A 21,312-nucleotide genomic window follows, 5' to 3' on the forward strand; every position below is an offset into this window, starting at 1 on the left:
ATTTTGGCAAAAACCTCCCTTTCTTGTTTCAAACAAAGTCTATTACCACCATTTTGTTAAGCCTATACAACCATTTTTACTGTTAATTACTTATGATTTTTGTTTTGTTCTCTATCTTTCTTCTGATAACATATAATTTAATGTAATTGGGTTACAGTTTAACCTGTGTGCCCTGGGAAAAGTCTGTGTGAAGGTCAGCCAAACAAAAAAAAATATCTGTAATGTCACAAGTAAGGGATTTCTTCTCTTTCGTTTTAAATAATATAGAACAGGATTTACAATAGTTACTCTTTTTCCCCTAGCTTACTCTTGCATCCTCCTATCAAAAATAAGTCCATAATTTCTGAAGAAATCATTTACATGGAAAAAACGTCCAGGGTTGGATATAATCATTACTGCCAAGTTTCCAAGTTACTCAGTGATGATGTTTCAATGAAGAGATAAAAATGTGATTTATACTACTAGCAGAGACGAATGCATGTACTGTGGATGATAAGATACGTAGGGGCTTAGAATAGCAAATGCTCTAGTACAGTAAGTTACTCTGATTGTATGAAGTTTCATTTGAAGTTCCACAGCCCTACCCTTTCATCTTTAGGAAATTCTTTGGGATGAATAACTGGAGTTCTGTTCATCAGCTACAGTGCATCCTTAAATAATCACTGTAAATGTTTCTGAATGGAACTCTGAAGTGCAGGAATAATTTGTGCCTAAATTAGGTAATCTATTGAATACTCAATGTATACTCTTAACTTGCTGTAGTTTATAATAATATTTATATTAGCCATTCATATTTATTCTGCATAGATACTGTCATTTAAACATCTGCCATGAAGTTACAATATGATGATTCAGGCTTGCATACATTAACAAGAGAAATATTTTGTATCTGTTTATTCTTAATGAGAACTCATGTATAGGCAATCTCTCTCTAACTCATCACATTCTCCAATTACAGTTGCCTGCTTAAAGCTGCGGATGGATTCTTCAGACATACAGCAAGCAGTAAGTGGAACACTGTTTCTGTTGTACTTTTTTAAATCACATAGAAAAATGTTTCTTGAAACTTTGTGTTGCTGAGCTTTGGATCTGCCTTTGATTTTTTCTTCAATAGTGATACATTCCCTACCAGGTTACATGATAAAGATTATCCTTTACTGAGACTCTTGCGAGCGGAGCATGGGAGAAAGCTGCTTCATACAGGTTCACATGCCATCAAAGTGGCATTGTTGAAATGAAAGTGTTGCATACTGCTGAATTCTCCACTGGCATCAGACTGAAGCATCAAGTTTGTCCATCTAAAGGGAGAGTTGTAGTTTAAGTTCTTGCTTCTGAGTTTCAGCAAATAAATGTTAAAGCTTTAAAAAAAAAACCAACAAAAAACAAAGTGCTTAATTATTCAGAACTAAACCCTTTTACCTGATACAACTATGGTTCATCTCCTTGATTATGTGTACACAGAGTCAACGTTACCCAGTTGTCTAATTAGCTGTGTACCAAATAATCATAGCAATCACAGCTTGGGGACTTCTAATCCAAGTGCTTCCCATCATAGTGAAAAATTGTGGGTAATGGTGTGAGGACTTTTTATTTTTTTAACTTTTCTAGTTCTAATGGCTGCTTCATTTTACCCAGAACTACAAGTATTTGCTTATCCTGACATCATTTTGCATTTTGTTTGTAGCAATAGTATTAAGGGTAGATTTGGAACTGGAACTTTTTGAAACCAGCTACTAGGTCACAGTAACCTTTTTACATCTGACATCTAAAGTAGATTTGTTTTTCCCTCCAAATACTTTTTCCACAAAGTCTGTTCTGTTTCTTTACCTTGACAATTTAAGTTTTACTGAAGCACTGCATTGGGACATGTAGCTTAAGTTGTTGCAGTGCTAAATGAGCAAAAAGATGATTGACAGGAACAGCCCTTGGCCTACAAAAAAGAAGGGGGGGGACAGGACACACGGACTGTTGCCAAAATATGTATTGGCTTATAGCCAAAGAATCCAACTTTTGAAGGAGCTGTATCAGCATGAGGAAAGTTGTAGTAGTTCTGTATATACCAAAGGGTTTTTTTTTTTTTTAAAATCCACAAACAACTCATTGGCCAAATTTTGCCCTTATTTAGCAAGATGTGATAATATTCAGTTGAAATAATTTAGAGTTCTGCAAATACAAAGAAAATGTATAGAAAATTAATGTTTCTTTTCAACATTAAACATCTGTAGCATACCTGACTGTTCAGAATCCTCTGAACTCTCTGTGCTACTGAATGAAAGTGTGTTCCTCTTCCCTGCATTGATCTTTCTCCTCTGTCTTTTTCATTGATCCATGATTTCTGGGAAGAGAGATTTTCTACATTTGTCACTGTGTTCTCATCAATTACCCTTACAGAGCCACTCATAAAATGACAATGGTGTACTCTTTATTAGACTAGGTAAAACTTAAAACATTCTAAAATAGTGCAATATTAAGCATGGCCCTAACTGACAGGAGATCTGCTGTTTCAAAAATACCACATCATAAAAAGAAACAGCAAAAAGAAAATTCAAAGCAGTACTGTCTCTTGACTGTGACACATGAGTTTTCTCGCTTTTGTTCTTCTTATTCCCTCCCCCGTCCCACTTAAGGGGTAAGTGAACAAGCGGCTGTGTAAGTGCTTGGCTGCTAGCCAGGGTTAACCCACCACAACTGGATATGAAATAGTCAAATAGTCAAATCATGTAGACAGTTTGCAATATTAAGAAAAGATACTCACCTTCTTCTGTCTTGCATTCTTCTGCAAAACTGCGTACACTGTTTGTCATGAGCATCCAAACAAGAACACCGAAATGAAGATTGCAAAGTACTTTGAATCTGGCCTGTAGACCTTCTGCCTCTAAAACTGCCTCTGTAGTTAGACAGCCCATATGGTACAGTCCTCCTGTTGTGAGAATCACAAATATTGTATAATTTAGGAGCCAATTAAAATGATATTCCGTGGTTTTTCTGTTTTAGAAAATAGATCTATTGATGCAAAGCAATAAACAGCAGCACAAAAATCAAACCCTATGCTTATGTAAGAAGTTCTGCCTATAACAGATCACAACTTCTGCTCAATCAACTCAGGCTTTCTCAAAGTTACAAAGTAGCACAGTCACCTTAACTGGCAGAATTAATTGGCAGCTACACTGGCTATCTAAAAACATTTTGATTACCTAACGGCTGATACAAATACATCCCCAGGTTATTGCTTATTTTACTGCTTATTCCTTTATTGTGTTGGTTACCTCCCACAAATGCACAAAATATGTTATGTTCAGTGCATAGCTGGTATGAAGCAACAAGGGAGCTGTGCTGATTTCCAGCAGGTAAGTAACATCATGTTGGTGTTGTCATCTTCATGGCCTGATTTGCCATTAATTTTATCATTGAGAAATGGAGAAAACTGACAGTATGATTCATTTACTGCATCATGTTTGGAACATGACCCATGGCGTTATAAATGTGAGAAACAGCTAGATAATCTTCCTCACGTGTATCTACTAGTACCTTTCTATGAGAGACTGTATTATGTACCCCAGCACACCAAGAAATACTAAGAGGTAGTTCTCTTTATTTCCCTGCAGTCTGGCATGCTTTGCTCTTTAATGGGTTATAGTCAATATTATCAGAAAAGGACATGTTTCATCACTGCCTGCTAACGTCCCCAGTAAGCGCTGGATAGTTTAGACTGATGTCATAAATTATCCTCCTACAAGTTTTTAAAGAATCTCAATCGATAGCAGGTGTACACCACCTGGAACTTCTGGAGACCCATAGAAGTTTCTGTGTACCTGAGGGATGGGCTAAGCAACCCGCAAATCCACAAACACTAAAAATCTGAACAGAAATCTCATGTTCAAAAGTGAGAAAGAGGAGTGGAGGAAAAAAAAAAGGCAGGGGAGAGGAAGTGAGAATAGATCTAGAAAGGTTACAGAACAAAGCCTGAATAAGCAATCCAGAACCACTACCTTCACATAGTTGTACTTCTTTCTTAAAAACATCATTAGGCTATTAATTGAAAAGCTGCAAATTTTCCATTTTCCCACACTAATGGTGGGCTGAAAGGTTCAGAAACATTATTCTCCTCGTCTCTGCAGTAATTTTTGAGGTAACGTCAGTACGGTTGATGCAAATAATTTACTGAAACCTCTGCACTTATAGTACATATGAGTTTCTAACAGTGCATCTCATGTTTCACAGCCTGAACCAGAGCACACCTGTCATACATAGATTTATCATAAAATCATACTGAAAGACAGAAAATCACAAGCAGTATTTCTGTGCATCAGAAACCATGCAATGGCCTTTCTCCAGCAGATGCTGGTCTGCCTTGCCTCTATGTAGAAACTGTTGATATTTTTCACTACTTCATTCTATGGCTATGCCTAGACACCGGGAGAGACCAAGAATATGCATATTAGTCTTAAAAGACCTCAGGACTTGGTTTTGGCCCCCCTTCTCAGTCATTTAAAAAGCTTTTTGCTGTCTTCAGGATTAGGGGTGAGTCCCATTTTATAATTGAAGAGTATTAGTAATTCTATACTGCCACCAGCTTTAGAATAATGAATAATAAATGACTAATGTAGGTAATTTAATGAACCACCTAGAGTTGTCATCAACTTCAATTGTATCTTAATGCATCAGTATCTGAACTACAGTGATTGAGGAATGGGCCCATTACCAGTCTGCTGTCTTTCCTAAGAGACAGTAAATTCTAGCAAACAGGCAGGGGTGGAGAATATAGTATAATTACAAGTGCTAAGAACCATGAAACACAGCCCTAAGCAAAGGAGGAGACTGATATTTTAGATACTGCTTCTGGTCTTTCTAATAAAGTACCTTATGTTCTATGAAACTTAAAATGCTTACAAGAGTATGCTTCATAGCTTGGAAAATGTATTCAAGACCACTCATTCTCAGTGGTCCAGAAATACATACCAAAGCAATGATGTTTTCAAATGCAAGAATTTTAACTAGAACACCAGGAAAAAGTTTCATCAGGGATGAAAAGATAATAATTGTCCCAATATGCCTGGTTTTGATTTCTAATCCAAAAATTCAAACCCCCAAAGAGATAAATTTCAAGAGCAACCTAGAGTCCTTCCAACAGTATTCAGAAAGAGCTAAAAAGAGATGTTTTCTTGCCCTTCAGTTACTCTGATGCAACTCATAAATCACAACATTTAAGCAAATATTAGTATGTGTATGGTTATCACTCCAGCAGCTGAAAATGTTAGTATTTCAAGTTAGTCCATGCCTCTTTCTTGGCACTTCAGAAGTGAGAGCAGATGCTGAAGAGATTCAGTTGAGCAAGTATCAGAAGCATTTGCCTAGCAGCATGCTTAATCTTAGATTGTTACATGTGATTAAGAAATGCTTATTATTATTTATTATTATTATTTTTTATGGTGCTGCAATGCTCAGGGTCCAAATGAGGGAAGTAGAATCACAATTTCTACATGCTGAATGGGAATTATCGTCAACATGTAATTGTCACCAAGCATTTGTGTTCCTAAGAAGACCATTTCAGGTGAGGCATCTGTTTTCTCTAGTCAAAACTTGCTGACTTTAGTATACACAGACAGTTTGTGTCTCCACAGTGAAGATAAGGAACAGCTGAACTAGGCAGAGGCAGATTTGTTGGCTAGCCATCTGCTAGCCATCCCCCATCTGGGGATCCTGAACAACCAGTTTCCTTACACTGTGTTCCTTACGATTATGACCAGACCACTGGCCAAAGTACTGGCTAAGAGCCATTTACAGACTTTCTGGAAATTTCTATGCACAATCCACAGATTTTTAAAAATTTTTAACATCTTTATTTCACAAGAAATTTTGAATTCCTGACTTTTAACTTAGTATGCATCGTTTCTTCCTTTAGGAGAACAAAAATCTCCTGAAGCAGTGAAATGGGTTTCCACATATTTAAAAGCTTATGTATACTGTGTGTCCTTTATGTCTTTCTTCTCTACAAAGTGGAGAACAAGCAAACCTATGCAATTCTGGATCAGTCTTTCCAAGGTACTACTTTGAACTGGTATCCGTGTGACAACATACAAACTGGAGATTTATGTGGAAGTGATCCTCTTGCATAGAGTTCAGTTACCAGTATGTTTACTGCAGCCAGGGAGTGGGTGCATAAAAGTCTGCATGATCAGTTTCAAAGCACTTTCTAAATTACAGGAGGTCTGAGTTTAAGGAAGTAGTTTCTTCTTCGTTATAAGCCATTTGTTCTTTATTTTGTATGCAAAAAAAGAAGATGCTAATGCAACTCTCCAGTACCTGGAATTATTCCATATGATAAAATCATGATCAGTCAGTGCAACAGATCTGTTATCTGAAGATAATTCCGTGTAGAATACAGAGCAGCACAAAGCTAATCAATGCACAGTGTGTTCTCATCACTTGAAACATACTTTTGATTTCTGCAATGGAAGGAACACACAGCAATCTTTAGGTCAGCCCATGTTTATCCTAGTATTTTAAAAGAAAAAAAGTATAGATCTGCAGATTGGATACTCAGATGCTGAAATAACCGAGATTATTTCTGTCCTTTGTGTCCACAAAATACAATCATAAAAGCTCTCCCCCTAAAAGTCAGCTCTTGAAGCAAGTTTTTGCCATTAAATTAACAGAGATAGGCATTTGTTTGTTGAAAAAGACAAGAAGTACTGACTAATAGTGAAACAGCCATTCTGAACCAGTGAGATCAGTGAAAATGACCCACAGAAAAACCGTGCCCATTGAATGACAAGTCTAATTGGGTAGTATGATTTGCCGAAGTCCTGTTGTCCCTCATTTATACTATAGTGAATGTTCAGAATTCAGCAGACAAATCCAATTGGTTTATTTTAATTTTTATAACATGTGGCTGAGTTTCTCATGCTATGTTGTAATTGACCTATGAGCTGCTATTATTTTCTACTTTCCCAGCCACTTAAACACAGTAGATACCTCCAGGGCACTTGAGAGTTTCAGCCAAAACATAGGGATGAGGGGATTACAGCAATTAGCTTAGATGCTGTGATTTCAGTATTCAGCAGTATATTTCCTGGCATGCATCCAGGCCAGCAAGGCTCCCAGCAGTCTCCAGTGTTTTCAGACAATCTTAAAATGTATGAGAACCCTGTAAGGACCACCGAGAACAAAGAATGTGGAACGGAAGCAAAATTTAACATTCTCCAAGTGAAACAAAATGTTTCCAGAATGAAAGATGCTTGGGTGAAATAACAGATATTTCTGTGTGTACTTTCATATAAACCTATGGCAGTAATATTGTGTAGCTCTGTAGATGAAGAGGTCATTGGCTGCTCTGAAAGCTGGCTCCAACTCTTTCTGTAACAGGCATATTTTTTTAACAGAGTAGTTCACAATAGATGTACCTCCTATATTATCCCTTCCTTCTCATCCTCATCGTCATCAAAGAAGTAAAATACCTTCTTCAAAGAGCCTGACTTGTTGGTCTTCTGTCATCCTAACCACACGCCCCATTCATAGAAGCTATACTTCTCCTGAGTAGCTTTTTGCAGTTAAAATTATTTTCAGAGGAAACAAACTTTTATCCTTTATAGCCACACCTTTATTTTCCACATCCTCAACTTAGTAATAGTCAGTGTTCCTAGATATCTAATAGCCTGCTGTTACCCAAAAAGATGTACCTCCATGATCTTGCTAGATTTGGTTTAACCTTCACAACCACCCCCACCACCCCCTTATTCTTTAAGTAGTACTTGCTAATTTGTGAGGACCCCAAATTAGTTATAGCTAACTGAGGTAATAAGCTAAGGATTGCACACATCTGCTTCATCATCCAGTTTCACTGACCACATGAGTTCCTTGATTTCCCTCCTACTGGGACTTCATGGTACCCAACTTCAGTACTGTGAGAGAATCTGAAGGCTTTTTATCTCTAGTCATCCTCCTCCTGTAGCTGTCAAAAGGATGTTACATGTTTTCTGTTTCAAATATGATCAGAAAAATATCTGAGTTGTTCAGTGAAAAGCTGGGGTACATTTCTTGAGGTAAGCAATATGAAGGAAGCGGGGGTGGGGGGTGGGGTATTTTTCCATTAACACCCGAAATTCCCAGAGAGGCTGGGTAGAGCTCACCTGACCTAATAAACTGAGCCCTTGTTCCACAGAAATACCTCTCTCAAAACAACACTGCTCCTATCCTTCAGTACCTCATACCAATCAGAATTTGCTCCCAGTTTTGTGGCAAGATACATGATTGTTAGTTTAAGAAAAAAAAAACAAATAAAATCACGTGCAGCATTTTCTGTCTGTGAGGCCCAAACTGCCATAATTCCTTTTTCTTCCTCTGATTGGCAGAGAGTATTATTAGTAAGTGGGCCAGTTCTAATGCAAATACACTGAGGTAAATCCCAAAAGGCAGAGCAGCTGGAAAATAGGGATGAAAGGAATCAAATTAAGTGTCAAATGGTAGCTTTTTCAAATTCAAATTCAGAGTACTTGTTGCTAGCTTCTGAAGCCACCATACTAGTGCACACAAAGAACACATGCTCTAATGTGTGTTTCTACCAGCCTCCACAGTGTGTCTAGTTCAAAATCCACTGCTGGTTTAAAAACAAATAAAACAAAACCTGGGGGAAAATAAACACATGGTGTTAAAATTTAAGACTGAAAGCGACTCTGGTGTGACAGCCCTTGAGACTGTTTGTTCTTAGAATTAGACCAACATGAGCAGCAGCAGGGAAATTTCAAGGCACCAGCTACTAGCGTGTCTCATTCCTGACCCCATCTTCTGCAGGGCCAGCTCCTGCAGTGACAAGGGATTTTAGTCTACAGAGCCAAATCATTTCAAGTCTTTCTGAGAATACTGCTGTTAAAACATGAATACTGTGAGTACTGTAAATAAGCTTTACAGGAAGACCAAGAGGGTATGTTCTACTTTTCAACTGTGGAGGGCATGCAAGCTGTGCGCGTTTCAGACAGTAGGACACTGAAGGTGTGAGGTCAGTACACGATTTAAATATGCAAGAAGAGTAACTATGTTTGAGTAAGAGGCTTAAAAATCAAATCAGTTTGTCTGTGGTAAAACATAACAACAGCAGAAGCCTGTTACTACGTTCAATAAATCTATCTGAAATACTCTCCATTAGATGTGAAGATTTGTGCAGCTTTTTAACATCAAAGGTCCTCCAGTTTTTAGGATTAGAGATATTTACAATCTGTCATTTAAATTTTCACAAAAATTTGTAACTAAAAAAGGAAAAAGTTAAAAGGAATTGATGGAGGCAAGGAAAATTATCTGCTTTATACTTGGTATTTTTTTCTACCAGTGAGTATGACCATAGATTCCATAGCTTTAGTTATTTTGATTGTTACTAGCTTGTTTTTCTTTTTATCTTTCAACATTCAGGTTACATTAGGACATATAGCGCATATAAATGGTCTAATCTTGGTAGCATCCACACGTATCAGACAAATAGATTTCAGTGAACATGTGGATAGTAAAGGCTGCAAAATGCAGGGCAAACTTCATTCAGAAAAATAAAATCAACTTAGCAGAAGATTCATCACTTCGCTTTTGGCACTTGTCTCTGATGGTTAACCATGTGCACTGTTTAACCGACAGATCAGCTTCCTTATTTGAACTGCCTGGCTTGCAGCCACCGTTTTATCATCATGCCTTTGGCTAGCAGGTATTTTCAGTCTGATCTATTAAGATTATAAGCACATGCTTAATTGTTTTGCTGAACAAGAGAACTTTAGCTGTATACTTTCATTTCCAGGAATATATGGGACATCATCTATACTTATCTAATGATGAAGGTAATTCTCAAAAAATGGGCTAACTGTAATACTTTATAATACCACTTAATATCCATAAGGATGAAAAGCATTTTAAATTACGTTATGTGGGCTTCCATTCAACAAAATTCAATCATCAATGAGATGCAGGTAACAAAAAGATGTTATGAAGGAAAAGTTAGCCAGCAGAGCTAGACTGAGAGCTAACTCTTGTTAGAACAAGAGTATCCAATTGGGTGTCTTAAGTCTTCTCTTTCGTAACAACATCCCAAGACATCACTTCCTCTCTCTATATGATCAAAATGCTGAGTGAAGTGATGATAGGGTACAAATTGTTTCCATTCTAAGTTGACTTTCTGATGGTGCCCTAAGAGAGTAGTAAGCAAGGATCATTGACTTGTAACTGTTAAGAGAGCTGATCGTATGTGGAATCAGCTGCTGTTGTCTGTTCAGCTTCTGACAAGTCCTGGACCCCTAACAGACCCATTTGTCAGCACTTTCAGGAAAGACTGAAAAAATGGAAGTGTATGAAAAGCCTTTCTCACCCCAACGGGTGGTCACATTAGGTCAGGAAAACAGATTTCTACAGGGGGACTATCTGGAGTAAACCTAGTGCTAAATTTTGATGGCCTCTTAGGAATATCTGACTTACCTATGTTACAAAACCAAATTTCTTCTTTATTAAAGTGACAAAACACCACATCCTTGTAGTGTCACCATATAACCACACACTGTGAAACACTCACCACATCCTCTACCAATATATCCCGCACAGCACAGCAACAGACTACAAGTCAGTGCATGCCCTTGTCCTTCCACTGAGGAAACAGAACATGTGGAAGTACAGAGGATCAGAGCCGCAAACACAAAGATGTTGGATCAAATTCTTCCTTTCGCTTTGTCCATCCAATTCCACTAAGAAATTCATGTAATTGGCAGACAGAACTCTTAGATCATCATGTAAGCTGGTCTTCATAACATGGTCACAGAATTTCATTCAGTTACCCCTCTTTTGAGCATAATAGCGAGTACTGACATAAGACGTCATCTAGAAAAATAATCTTTTGCTTTGATTTAGACACTTCAAGAAATTATTCTTTTTGGTGCTTAGTTTGAGTGAGGAAATAACTTTCCCATTGTGGCTCTATGCTAATTCTCCTTTGAAAGTGTCTGGATTATCGCTGTAAATTCTCATTATACTTTTATTTCAGAATTAAAGAACGCTTAAAGAACGCTTGAGTGTCTGATACTGTGTCCTCATGATAGTATCGCTTTCTTATAGTTGTCACCTTTTCATCTTTTACTAATCATTCTGAGCATGCCTAAAGCTTCACGCAGCGACATTAATGCCATTAATTGAACCACATTTTGCTGTCGGATGCACAAGCTCAGTTCACATTGAAATACAGGACCCCTTTGAAGAAGTGCAGATCTAAAAGAAGTCTTGCTTCTATTTTCTTCTTTAACTTATAAAATTAAGCATCAAGTTGTGGCTGTATTACATCAATGGGTACTGTTCTTTCTTCTTTATAATGTCTCTGTAGCTATAGATCAAGATAAGCATATCACCTGACAAAAAAACCCAACCAAACCAACCTTGCAAACTAATTCCCAAGTAATCAATCTTATCAGTGAGAACAATTTACCAGCTTTTAATTATCTTTGTGATGCAACCTTTGTCTACACCATGTAATTGCATTATTCTGTTCTGACTTACCTGGCTTGCTTTAGGTCTTCTTTTCCACTTAAGGCTCTAACTGTTCCCAGCATAAAAGACTCACTACGTCAAAACACTGGTGCGCTTCGTGGTCTGGACTAACAGCAGTGGTTCATGGACAAGCATAAAGTGATACTCAAATGTATGTGCAGAGATAATTTCTCATTTAATTGGCAACAGCTGCAGAGAGTTAGAGGCTGCATTATTCTGCAATTATGTGCTTTTCTATCACTGTCACCCTGCTGAGGTAAGTGGTTTCTCAGCAAGGATAGGAATAGACCCTCTGCCGTCACTCTGCCTCCAACAGTTTCAATGAAAACTTTAACCACTTCCCAGAAAAGGAGGAGAGGCCATGACCAAGATTTGTTTTGAATATATTACAACAATGCTTAACAGCATCTTCTGTTGGGAAAAGCAGGGGGAAGAAGCCAGAGCAGGAAGTAAAGTTTGTCTTTGAAGTATGGAGGAGAGAGTAACCTGGAAACAGAGAATATTAAGGAATTTGCGACAGGAATCAGAAATGGTAAAGTGAAGGACCTAAGTCAGGGGAAATAAGAAAGAAAAAATAATAAAAAGCAATTGTAGTGTTTGATGTAGGAAATAAAACGAAAAAAGATGTGATAAGTAAATAAGCAGGAAAAAGATCAGAATCGACACATGTCAGGAAAACCTCTCCAATCTTTAACACCATCTTTCTGGCCTTCCATTGAGTGTATGGTCCTCAAAGTTGCACTGGAGCCATATTTTTTGTAAATATAACAACTTTCAACAACATGCATACAACAGCATCATAAAATCCCCATTTACAAACAGTCAGTCTGTACAGGTCCAGTGGTTACTTCCATTTAAAAGAAGTAGCATAACTTTCTTGGGATATTAAATTGCACAAGCAGGCCTCATTTCTCTCATTCACATCCAGAGGTACCTTTTGACTTACTGAGACATTGTTCCACGTAGGACACCAAGCCAGAATTAGTGTCTGTTCATTCAGACATGTGACATGAAATCTCAGCCCTGCTTCTGTTGCACTGAACATAGAATCATAGAATGCTTTGGGTTGGAAGAGACCTTGAGAGATCATCGAGCCCAACCCCATGGTCCAAAATGTCCGGTGTCTCCATACAACTTATTTCAGTGACAACCTCTGCCCTCATATAGAGAAGCATTCCTAGGAAGAATCCTAGGATTTCTGAAAATCGAGACTGCACTCTTTCAGAGATTTGTACATCTTACCTCCCTTGTAAACAGAGCTTTTCCTTTCGTTGGTCACCTGCTGGCTCAGACCAGGTCAGTCTCAAGAAACAGCTAGAGGAGCAGGACAGCAAGGCAGCCCTCTTCAGCCACCTCGCTCTTCCAGCCAAGGGGCACTGCTCTCTAGGCACCGCCGCCTGCCAACTTTGAGAGGACCTCCTTTCTCCAGTTCTAATGAGCACTTCCAGGTTCCAGAAAATTCAGTTTCTACTAGACCAATTCCCCTACTTTCCACCACTATCCACTTGCTGTTTATCAACCCCAAGGGCTCCCAGCATCCTAGTTAACCTAGTTCCAACAGTGTTACTAGGTTACGCAGGTTCATGTCTTTGGAGCACAGTAGCTAAAATATATCATTCTATGTGAATATTTAATATTCAAATTGAATATTGAAATTGAATATATTCATTCTGTAGCTTGTATAGAAATGTCTAGTCAAATGGCATAAAAATTACATGCGATAATAATCAGAATCTCCTAGAACTCATGTCAAATCATCAGAGCCTAACCTATATGCTGGTCAGTGAGGGTAGACTTTACATATCTGAGAGGTTTGCTCTTATTTTATGTACAACTGACTTCAGTTAAGAAAGCAGAGACTCATAGCCCCAACTGTTTAATAATTGGATTATTATACATACTATATTGCTAATGCTATAGGTATCATGAAAATGTTATGTATCTCTACTTTTTGTTCGTTCTTTCTTTGGTGATGTTTGCATAAAAGTTTCAGGTAGGAAAAAATCATCAGGATGTCCTAAAAAAAAGGGGGGGGGGGCATGTGCATTTAAAATTAGCAGAATTCTGTTTATTCAGTGTGTAGAGGAAAAGGAATGTCGTTCTCCCATTCTCATTGGTGAGCTCTGACTTAAATATACTGAGTCATAAATATTTGGCTAAAACAATTCTAAGTAATTGTGGGGTGGATTAGTGCAGCTATGGAACTCAAAGGATCGAATGACTTGTGTGAATACCTGATACTTACAGGTTGGTAGAAGTTCAAAAGACTTGTCATCAGACATGGCCTCTAGCCAGGACACACATGTGAATTTACAAATCAAGCGCCCTAAACTCCATTTGACCAAACCTATTTTACGGCTACTTTCTATTTTTCTTTTCCTTTTGTTATTTTAATCTGATTAAAAGCTTTGCAATTGATTCAAAGGCAGATCCGAATTTGTACAAATGTTCCCAAACTGTTGACAGCGAAATACTTGATAGTGTGTGTGTAGAAATTCACAGTCATACAGTCCCAAGATCTTGAATTCTTCAAGTTCATCAAAAGAAATCTGGTTTTAGATTCATCTGATCTCACGATTATTTTTTAATGACCTGATTGCTGTGGTTGCTACAGGACTGAAACAGCCTGTGAAAATCTTTACAGATCATTAAGACTGTTTTAGTGACTCAGAGAGACAGGATATATACAATGGTCTAGGAAAAGGAGGCCTCTAACCTTTAGGATGTAGGCAAAGTGTCACTCTTCCTGGACGGTTTCTTTTCATTAAGTACTGTTAGTACCAGACCCTGCTTTTCTGTGTACGTGCTCCACCCCCCCTGACCCCTGTGCAACTCAGAATTTCCAACTCATGGGAAGTGTCACATTTTCGAAAATTGTTTTTATTGTGAGTTGAAACAAAAACTTAGGTTCGCCATTCCCATAAAACGTAACTGTAAAAGACATTCTTTGGCAACATCTTAAAAATGGTATATTGAGCTTTTCAAAAATTGTTACTTTAACATCAAAGTATTCTTCCACGTGTATTTTTATCACAAGCAGTACAGCTGCACCCGCGCACACACACACTATTCTTCCCTTCCCAACGAGTGGTTTATTGCAGATAACGCCTTGTCTCCCCGTGGCCAGTTTCGCTCCGGCTGCGCAGGGCCGGGTACACGGCCACGGCCGTGCCCTGCGTGTGCCCGTGCGCAGGCACCGGGAGCCGGGGCGGCCGGGGCGGCGGGCATTCGCCCCAGGCTCGCTCTGGCCCACGGGCACCCCCGCGCCCCGCCGCGCCCGGCAGGCGTCAAGGCGGCGAGGGATCCGCCGGCCCCGCCACGCCGCCGGCCTCGCTCCGCGGGCCGCGGGAAGCCCCGCCAGCGGCGCCGCGCTGGGGCAGCACACCCCGGGCTACCTGGGGCGCACGGCGGGCTCCCCTCGCCCCTCCCCGAGCCCGCGGGGGCACCGCTCCGCCTCCAGCGGGGCCCCCGCCCGGGCTCTACCCCGGGGGCGGGCGGGAAGCCCCCGCCCGTTCCCGCCCCGCGGCCCGAGCCAGGCCGCCACACAGCCCCCCCACCCCCCCCCCCACCCCCGGGTCGCGCCCTCCGCCGCCCGGCCCGCCATTTCGCGTCCCGCCGCCCGCCCGCACTCACTCGGGGGTGTTGATCCAGATGATGTCGAGGTGGCAGTAGTAGACGCACTCCTTGTCCTTGTAGGTGTAGCAAGTGCAGCGCCGGGCTCGGCGCCGCAGCGCCCCGCCGTCCACCTTGGCCCTGCCGCCGGCCGGCAGCGCCGCCGCTTCGCTCTCCTCCCGCTCCTTCTGCCCCAGCGCCGCCGAGCGCGGCTCGCCGCCGGCCGGCAGCGGCAGGGAGCGGGGCCGGGGCAGCGCGGACCCTGCACCGCGGGAAGGCAAGAGCGGCGCTCAGCTCCCGCTGCGCCAGCCCCGGCCCCCGCCCGCGGAGCGCCCCCTCCCCCAGCGCCTCGCAGCCCCTCGCGTCCCCGGCCCCGCGCCCGCCACCGGCCCCGGCAAGGCTCCGGGCTGCTGAGAGCACCGTTATGTTGGTGTTTGCTGCAGCGCGCTGGCGTGCACCCCTGCCCCCGCAGCCTTGGGGTGCATCGCTAGCGAGTGCTTTTGTTTCAAACTTATGTACGGCCAATGATGTCTTTGGCGTCTGATTATGATCGGAGCGGGCCATTGCTTACAGCTTTTTGGACGAAGAAGGGAAGGAAAAAAAAAAACCAAACCCACCCAAACCCCAGCCTTTCTTTGTGTGCATGCGTGGAAGTGGCAGAGAAAGAAAGAAATCCACGTTACCGGCAGTCGACGTAACTGTAAGTCCGAAGAGGAACAATAAACCCAGCTCCATTAAACCCAAATTGCACGCTTGTTAACTGCAGGCAAAGGTGAACTGCAGGGGCGACTGAACCGTCCCAGGAGGACTCACTCCAGGTTGGAGGCAGGGAATATCCTGGGACCGGCGGCACACGCTGCTGCCCGGAGCTAGCTCCCTCACGGAGGTGTGATTAGTGGGTCTCCCTCGCAGTTATTTTCCTCCGGTGCAGACTTAGCCCTGAAGGGAAGAGTGTTGTCAAGAGGGAAGATCCATCGCCAGGCTTTTCCCACACACACCTCCCACCCCACCCCCAAATCTGATCAGAGACCGGAGCTGCTGTTTTCCAGCTGCAGACGCCTCCCACCCGCAGACAAGCTGCCTGCCTCCCCCTCCCACAGCCCACGCTCCCCCCCTCGGCCGCCCCCCACTTCCCACCCGCGCAGGTAGAAGGCAGGGATAAAGCAGCACATCCTCCCCGGGAACGGGAGGCACAGCCCTTTTGCTGCTGCTAAGGCTGATCCTAGCTCATCACTTTTAAATGATCTGATCCTGTTGCTCTGTGTGTAATCCCAGGAGGACAGAGGATGGCTTGTGCAATAAAAACACCGCGTTTTGACTCAAATCTGGGCTGCAGATTTGGGAATCGTTTGGGGCTTTTTTTTCCCAGGACTCTGCCAGTTCTTTTCCAGGTGAAGTCACCAATTTATTAATACTTTCTTTTTTCCCCACCAAATTATGAACTCCTATTTGCAGACAAACCTACCTAGAGTGCAAAAATCTAAGGTAAAAGGGGATTTCATATTGTGTGAAATACCTGACACTTCTGCCTAGCAAAACACTTCTGTGGGTGGCCCCATTTGCTTTCATAATACCAGCTATTAAGTGATAATAGGTAAGGGGTTAAGGGAATTGGCTCTATCTTTTCTTACAGTAGTATGTGTATATATCCTGCTACAGGAAACATATAGCACATTGTAGATAGCACGTGGAGAAAGGTTAGCAAATTTAATTGTGAATATTTTAAACCAAAGCAATATTTTATTTAAGAATGTTTCAGTACTAACAGAAAGAGCTGCAGCCAAAATTGCTTTTATGTATTGTGCCAATTGGACATACTCACTAAAATCTGTTTTGTGAGTAGAAAACTAGTTGCAGGATCACTCAGGTTACGTTACCAGAGGGGGAACACCGTTCTACCGCATCACATTCTTCTCCAGCCCTGCCCCCAATTCCAGCTTTTGGTGTGAGCTATTCAGCAACAACACTTACAAAAAAAAAAAAAAAAATCTCATTAAGATGTCACGTTTTGTCAGTTTGTCAAACCTTGCCTTTTGTCATCTTCTAAAGATTGAGAGTTTTGCGGGAGAACTTTAGTTGAATGTATTCCCAGCTAATAACAAAAGCACGATGGTCATCAAAGACAGGGTAATAGCTAGAAAGTTCCTTTTCCTCAAGTTTTGCTGAGACCACGGCTCTCTGTGGAAACTTAAATTGCTTTTGTTTCTCACTGTTTGTGCAAATGACAAGACTTTGCAATATAGAATTGAAATGTCAGAAGTGTTAATCATGCCCTATCTCCAAAACCCAGTTAGAAAAGACAAGATTTCAGTAAATTTCCAAGGTTTGTACCCACTGCAGCGAGTGCAGTTCATGAGGACATGGCTGCAAGTAGTTTGCTCAGGTATTGACAACATGCAAGTACTGAAACAGAACTATGAAAGTACCTTGTTCATTTTAGTTCTGCTAATTTTAAATAGTTTCTCTGCAGTCGCTAGTGTTCTCATAACTAATACAGTGGGGGAAAAATAGATCCCATGTAAATTAGTGAACTTAACATTGTATTGAAGTTCATGCTTGATCTAGGAAGGTTAGTGCTTACTTACCTTTAAGGAAGAGTAACTGTGGTGACCTCAATGTTTATATAGTTTGCTTTGCTGGATTGCGGGTTTGTGTGTATGAAAGTCATGCTCCCCCAAGCATCAGCAGAGATACAGTCAGGCTTCACAGTTGTATAGCTGCTGCTATTTTGAAAAATACCGTGACAAAACATCTCTGAAAAGAATGGTTTTGAAGTTATTTGCATTTCTTATATAAGTAGAAAAATTAATTGCTTCAAATCAGGAAGTTCTAGATACTGTACTCTGACACTGTTGGATACAGGATTGATTTTGACAAATGCTTATGATTGCTTTTTTACTTATCTGAAAAAGGAAAAAATAGAGGTTTATTGTGCAGTTACTGTTTAACAGAACTCTTCACTGCAGTGAGTAGGAAGTACTGGGTATATGTTGCTGGTGTGATAAGTAACAATGACATGAGTCCAAATTCTGCTTCATGAATTTCATTTTCTTCATTGCAACAATTTTTTTTGTTAACAGTGATGTAAAATTATCATAGTAACAAAAAGTTTAAAATGAGTAATATATAACTGTATCATATGTATAGGTTTGTTATAGCAAAAAACGGTCATGTTGTGTTGTGAATTGATTTAACCACATCTTCCTAAAAAATACTGTTCTATTTTTTTAAATGCTATTTTGAAGGCCTCTTCTGCATTGTTCTACTTTTTCTTCCATGTGCTGTTTAATCTCTGAAAAGCCAGGGGAGGCCGTATCAGCACTGACACTGAAGCACTGTGTAAACAAAAGAAGTAATAAAATATATTCTGAAAATAGCTATCAGGGTTCAGCAATTAAGAAGGGCAAGGTTTTGGTCAAATGAGCTCATGTAAGCTTTAGAAGATAAGGCATAGACTCTACAGGAAGAATAAGACTCTAATCAAAGGAATTAATACTTCTGGACATTGTGGGCCTGGTTCTCATTTACATTGATTATCAAGTTATTTGTGTCATATTACCTACTGACCTGAGACCTTTTTATTTAATAAATGCAGCAGTCACAAACCAAGAATGCTGGTTAAGCAAATAGCAACAAATAAAATTTAAAAATCCAGAGTCCATTTTGAGATGGGGTAGTAATAAATGATGTGCGGATATCAGTGTCAGTGATAATATGTGAAGCAAAATGGTTTTGTAAATCTATTTAAGGATTGTATTTTCATTTGGTTAAAAAACAAAAGAGTAGCAGCTATTGAGGTAGCTGGCATAGATTGGAAGCCAAGAGATCCAATTCATATTATTTTACAGCTTTTCCTTTAAAATTGTTTTAACTTTGTACGTTCCTTTTTCTATCAATTTCAAGAACATTAGGGTGGATGGGTAGTTTGCAAAAATCTTGAGAACCCTGGACAAAATGCGTGGAGTTAATCCTTCTCTTTATACCTTCTAATCTTCCCACCTCCAACATCCTCCTTCCTACCCTTGTGCAGGAACAGCACGGCAGTGCTGCAAGAGCCAGCTCTACTCCCTACACACAACAGGAATTCCCCGGTGCTGGGGCACTTCCTCATTCTTAGGGCCACCCAAGCAGCTTAAGGAAGACAGTCAGCAGATCTGCCCTGTTGCCAGGTGTAAATACTGTGTATTTGAGAACTTCTAATTGACTGAAGGGAGACTATATCTCAGAGATGAGGTCAAGGCTGAAGGAGTCCTGGAATGTGGAGCAGCTGAAACAGATGATGTTAAGAAAAGTAAGCTCAGATTCCAGATTTTATATTTGAAAACCTTGGACTGCCATTCCAATTAGGAACATAATCTTGGTTTTGTTTAGTACTTCTCTGCCCCTTTTTATCCCTACTTTATAAATACACTCATGCAGTTGTGAAGCAATCAGACCCTAGCAGTAATTCCACAGCATTTAACCTTCATCACGCAGGTGACTACACAAAATAGTTATGAGTTACAAAGAAGTTCCAGATGTGTTTAAGTAAGGTTGGTTACTGAGAGAAACCACTTAAAAATCTAGGGATAAGCTGGAGGAAGGTGGCTAGAGACTAGGTATGTCCTGAAGACTATGGCTGGCCCTCCGGCTATTATACAAAAAGTGAAATTCGTGTGCTTCTCTGCAGCACTTCCTTGAGAGCTCCCCTTCTTGGAGTGTGCTGAGCTGAAGCCTGGCTGGATGCCTTTGAAGAGGGCATTTTTGGATTTGTTGGAAAGCCGAAGGACCAGAAACCCTGAATCAACTGTCCTGTCTGGAGCAGAATCTGCAGGGAGGGATACACCGGACTGCTGGAGAGGTGAGTGTCTGCCATTGCCATTGCTGTGCTCCTAGGAGCTGGGTGGAGCAACAACATGAAGGGTACTGGGGCACTGCAATGATGCTGCTTTCTACTGCTCTCTTGTCCAGAGATGTAGCAGCTTGGGTGGAATAAAAAACTGAAGCTTGTGCTGCAAATCACGTGGTTCATAGCCCTTCTGGCTGTGAAGGGAGCTTTACAACATCTGCTGGATTTTATTTGAGAGCATGGATTTTGCAGAAATGGTTGGCCTCTTTGTGTGGTGACAGTTCCTGTTTGCCTAGCTAAGCAGTTTCGAGGCTTTTTTCTTAGTGTGGCTTTGTGATGTGACATGCAGGTGACTGCAGAAGTTTAAAAAAACCCTGTGTTGGACCACTGATATGCAGGAGCATCTTTTGACAAATCTGTAGGTGAGACAGGTGTCTTCTAACAGACGATCTTGTTACATAATAAGGGCAGTCTGGAACAAAGCTTAATAAAATGTGCAGTAGCAAAAAATGTGCACATGAATAACAAAAACCTAATTCATTTTATATGATGTGCCCAGGTGGATAAGACTGTTAAAGTACATGCAGCAGTCAGTATACTGTGTGATATTAATTTATTCACCTATATGAAAAACAAATGGGCTTGTCATAACTACCTTTATTCTGTGGAAAATCTCCTCTTCAAATTTGTACTTAACATTAGTTAGAGATTAATGTTTCTGGTGCTGCCTTGTAGGATAGTATAAATAAAGGTTCTGCTGCTGTTACCAGCTGCTAATGAAGTTAGTGTCTCCTTGTTGCAACTTCTTGGTAAATCCGATTTTAAATACAAGTACAGGTCTGGCCATTTCTTCTTCTGAAGGGTCCACAGCTGAGACTCATCAGTCTAGCAACAACCTTGACACCATGTTTGAATATATAACCTTTCCTCTCCCCAAGTAACTTATCTCTCACTAAGAAAAGACTTTCAGAGAGAAATAAACAAGTGTCTGCCTGTATGAACTAGTAAAGGGAAAATAAAATGAAAAATGAACCTGTATTATTTAAACAGTGTGACATGACAAACTGCAAGTGCTGCTCACACCTAGGCCTCTTGAGAGCAGCTTTCTTTGTTGATAAGCTTTGATTGAACCTGAACTGTTAGTTACTGAACCTAGCTTTGTGAATGCATTACATTTTGCAATGGCATGATATTATAATCCTCCAGATTTTCTTCAGACCATTTGTTGGGATGAAGTCGCACAGGTGTTGGGCCAAGTTGGGCATCAATGTTGCGAGTGATCTGGCTCTCAGTCCTCTGGGAGCATTCAAGTTCCGTGCAGAGGCTGTGTAGGTTAAATCATTCCAGTACCTGGAAAGACTGTGTATATG

General features: G+C 40.7%; 1 protein-coding gene across 1 annotated transcript; it reads right to left on the bottom strand.

Moving 5' to 3' along the window:
- Nucleotides 1-1,195: 1,195 nt before the first annotated feature.
- Nucleotides 1,196-15,849, bottom strand: EDN3 (endothelin 3). The gene is made up of 4 exons (XM_075721300.1): nt 15,798-15,849; nt 15,136-15,376; nt 2,756-2,920; nt 1,196-1,358 (listed from the first exon to the last, which is right to left on the bottom strand). The coding sequence occupies exons 1-4, from the start codon at nt 15,847-15,849 to the stop codon at nt 1,196-1,198; spliced, it is 621 nt and encodes a 206-aa protein (XP_075577415.1).
- Between the last annotated feature and the right edge of the window lie 5,463 nt (nt 15,850-21,312).

The sequence above is a fragment of the Pelecanus crispus genome, chromosome 14 (genome assembly GCF_030463565.1).
Source record: "Pelecanus crispus isolate bPelCri1 chromosome 14, bPelCri1.pri, whole genome shotgun sequence".
Lineage (NCBI taxonomy): Eukaryota > Metazoa > Chordata > Aves > Pelecaniformes > Pelecanidae > Pelecanus > Pelecanus crispus.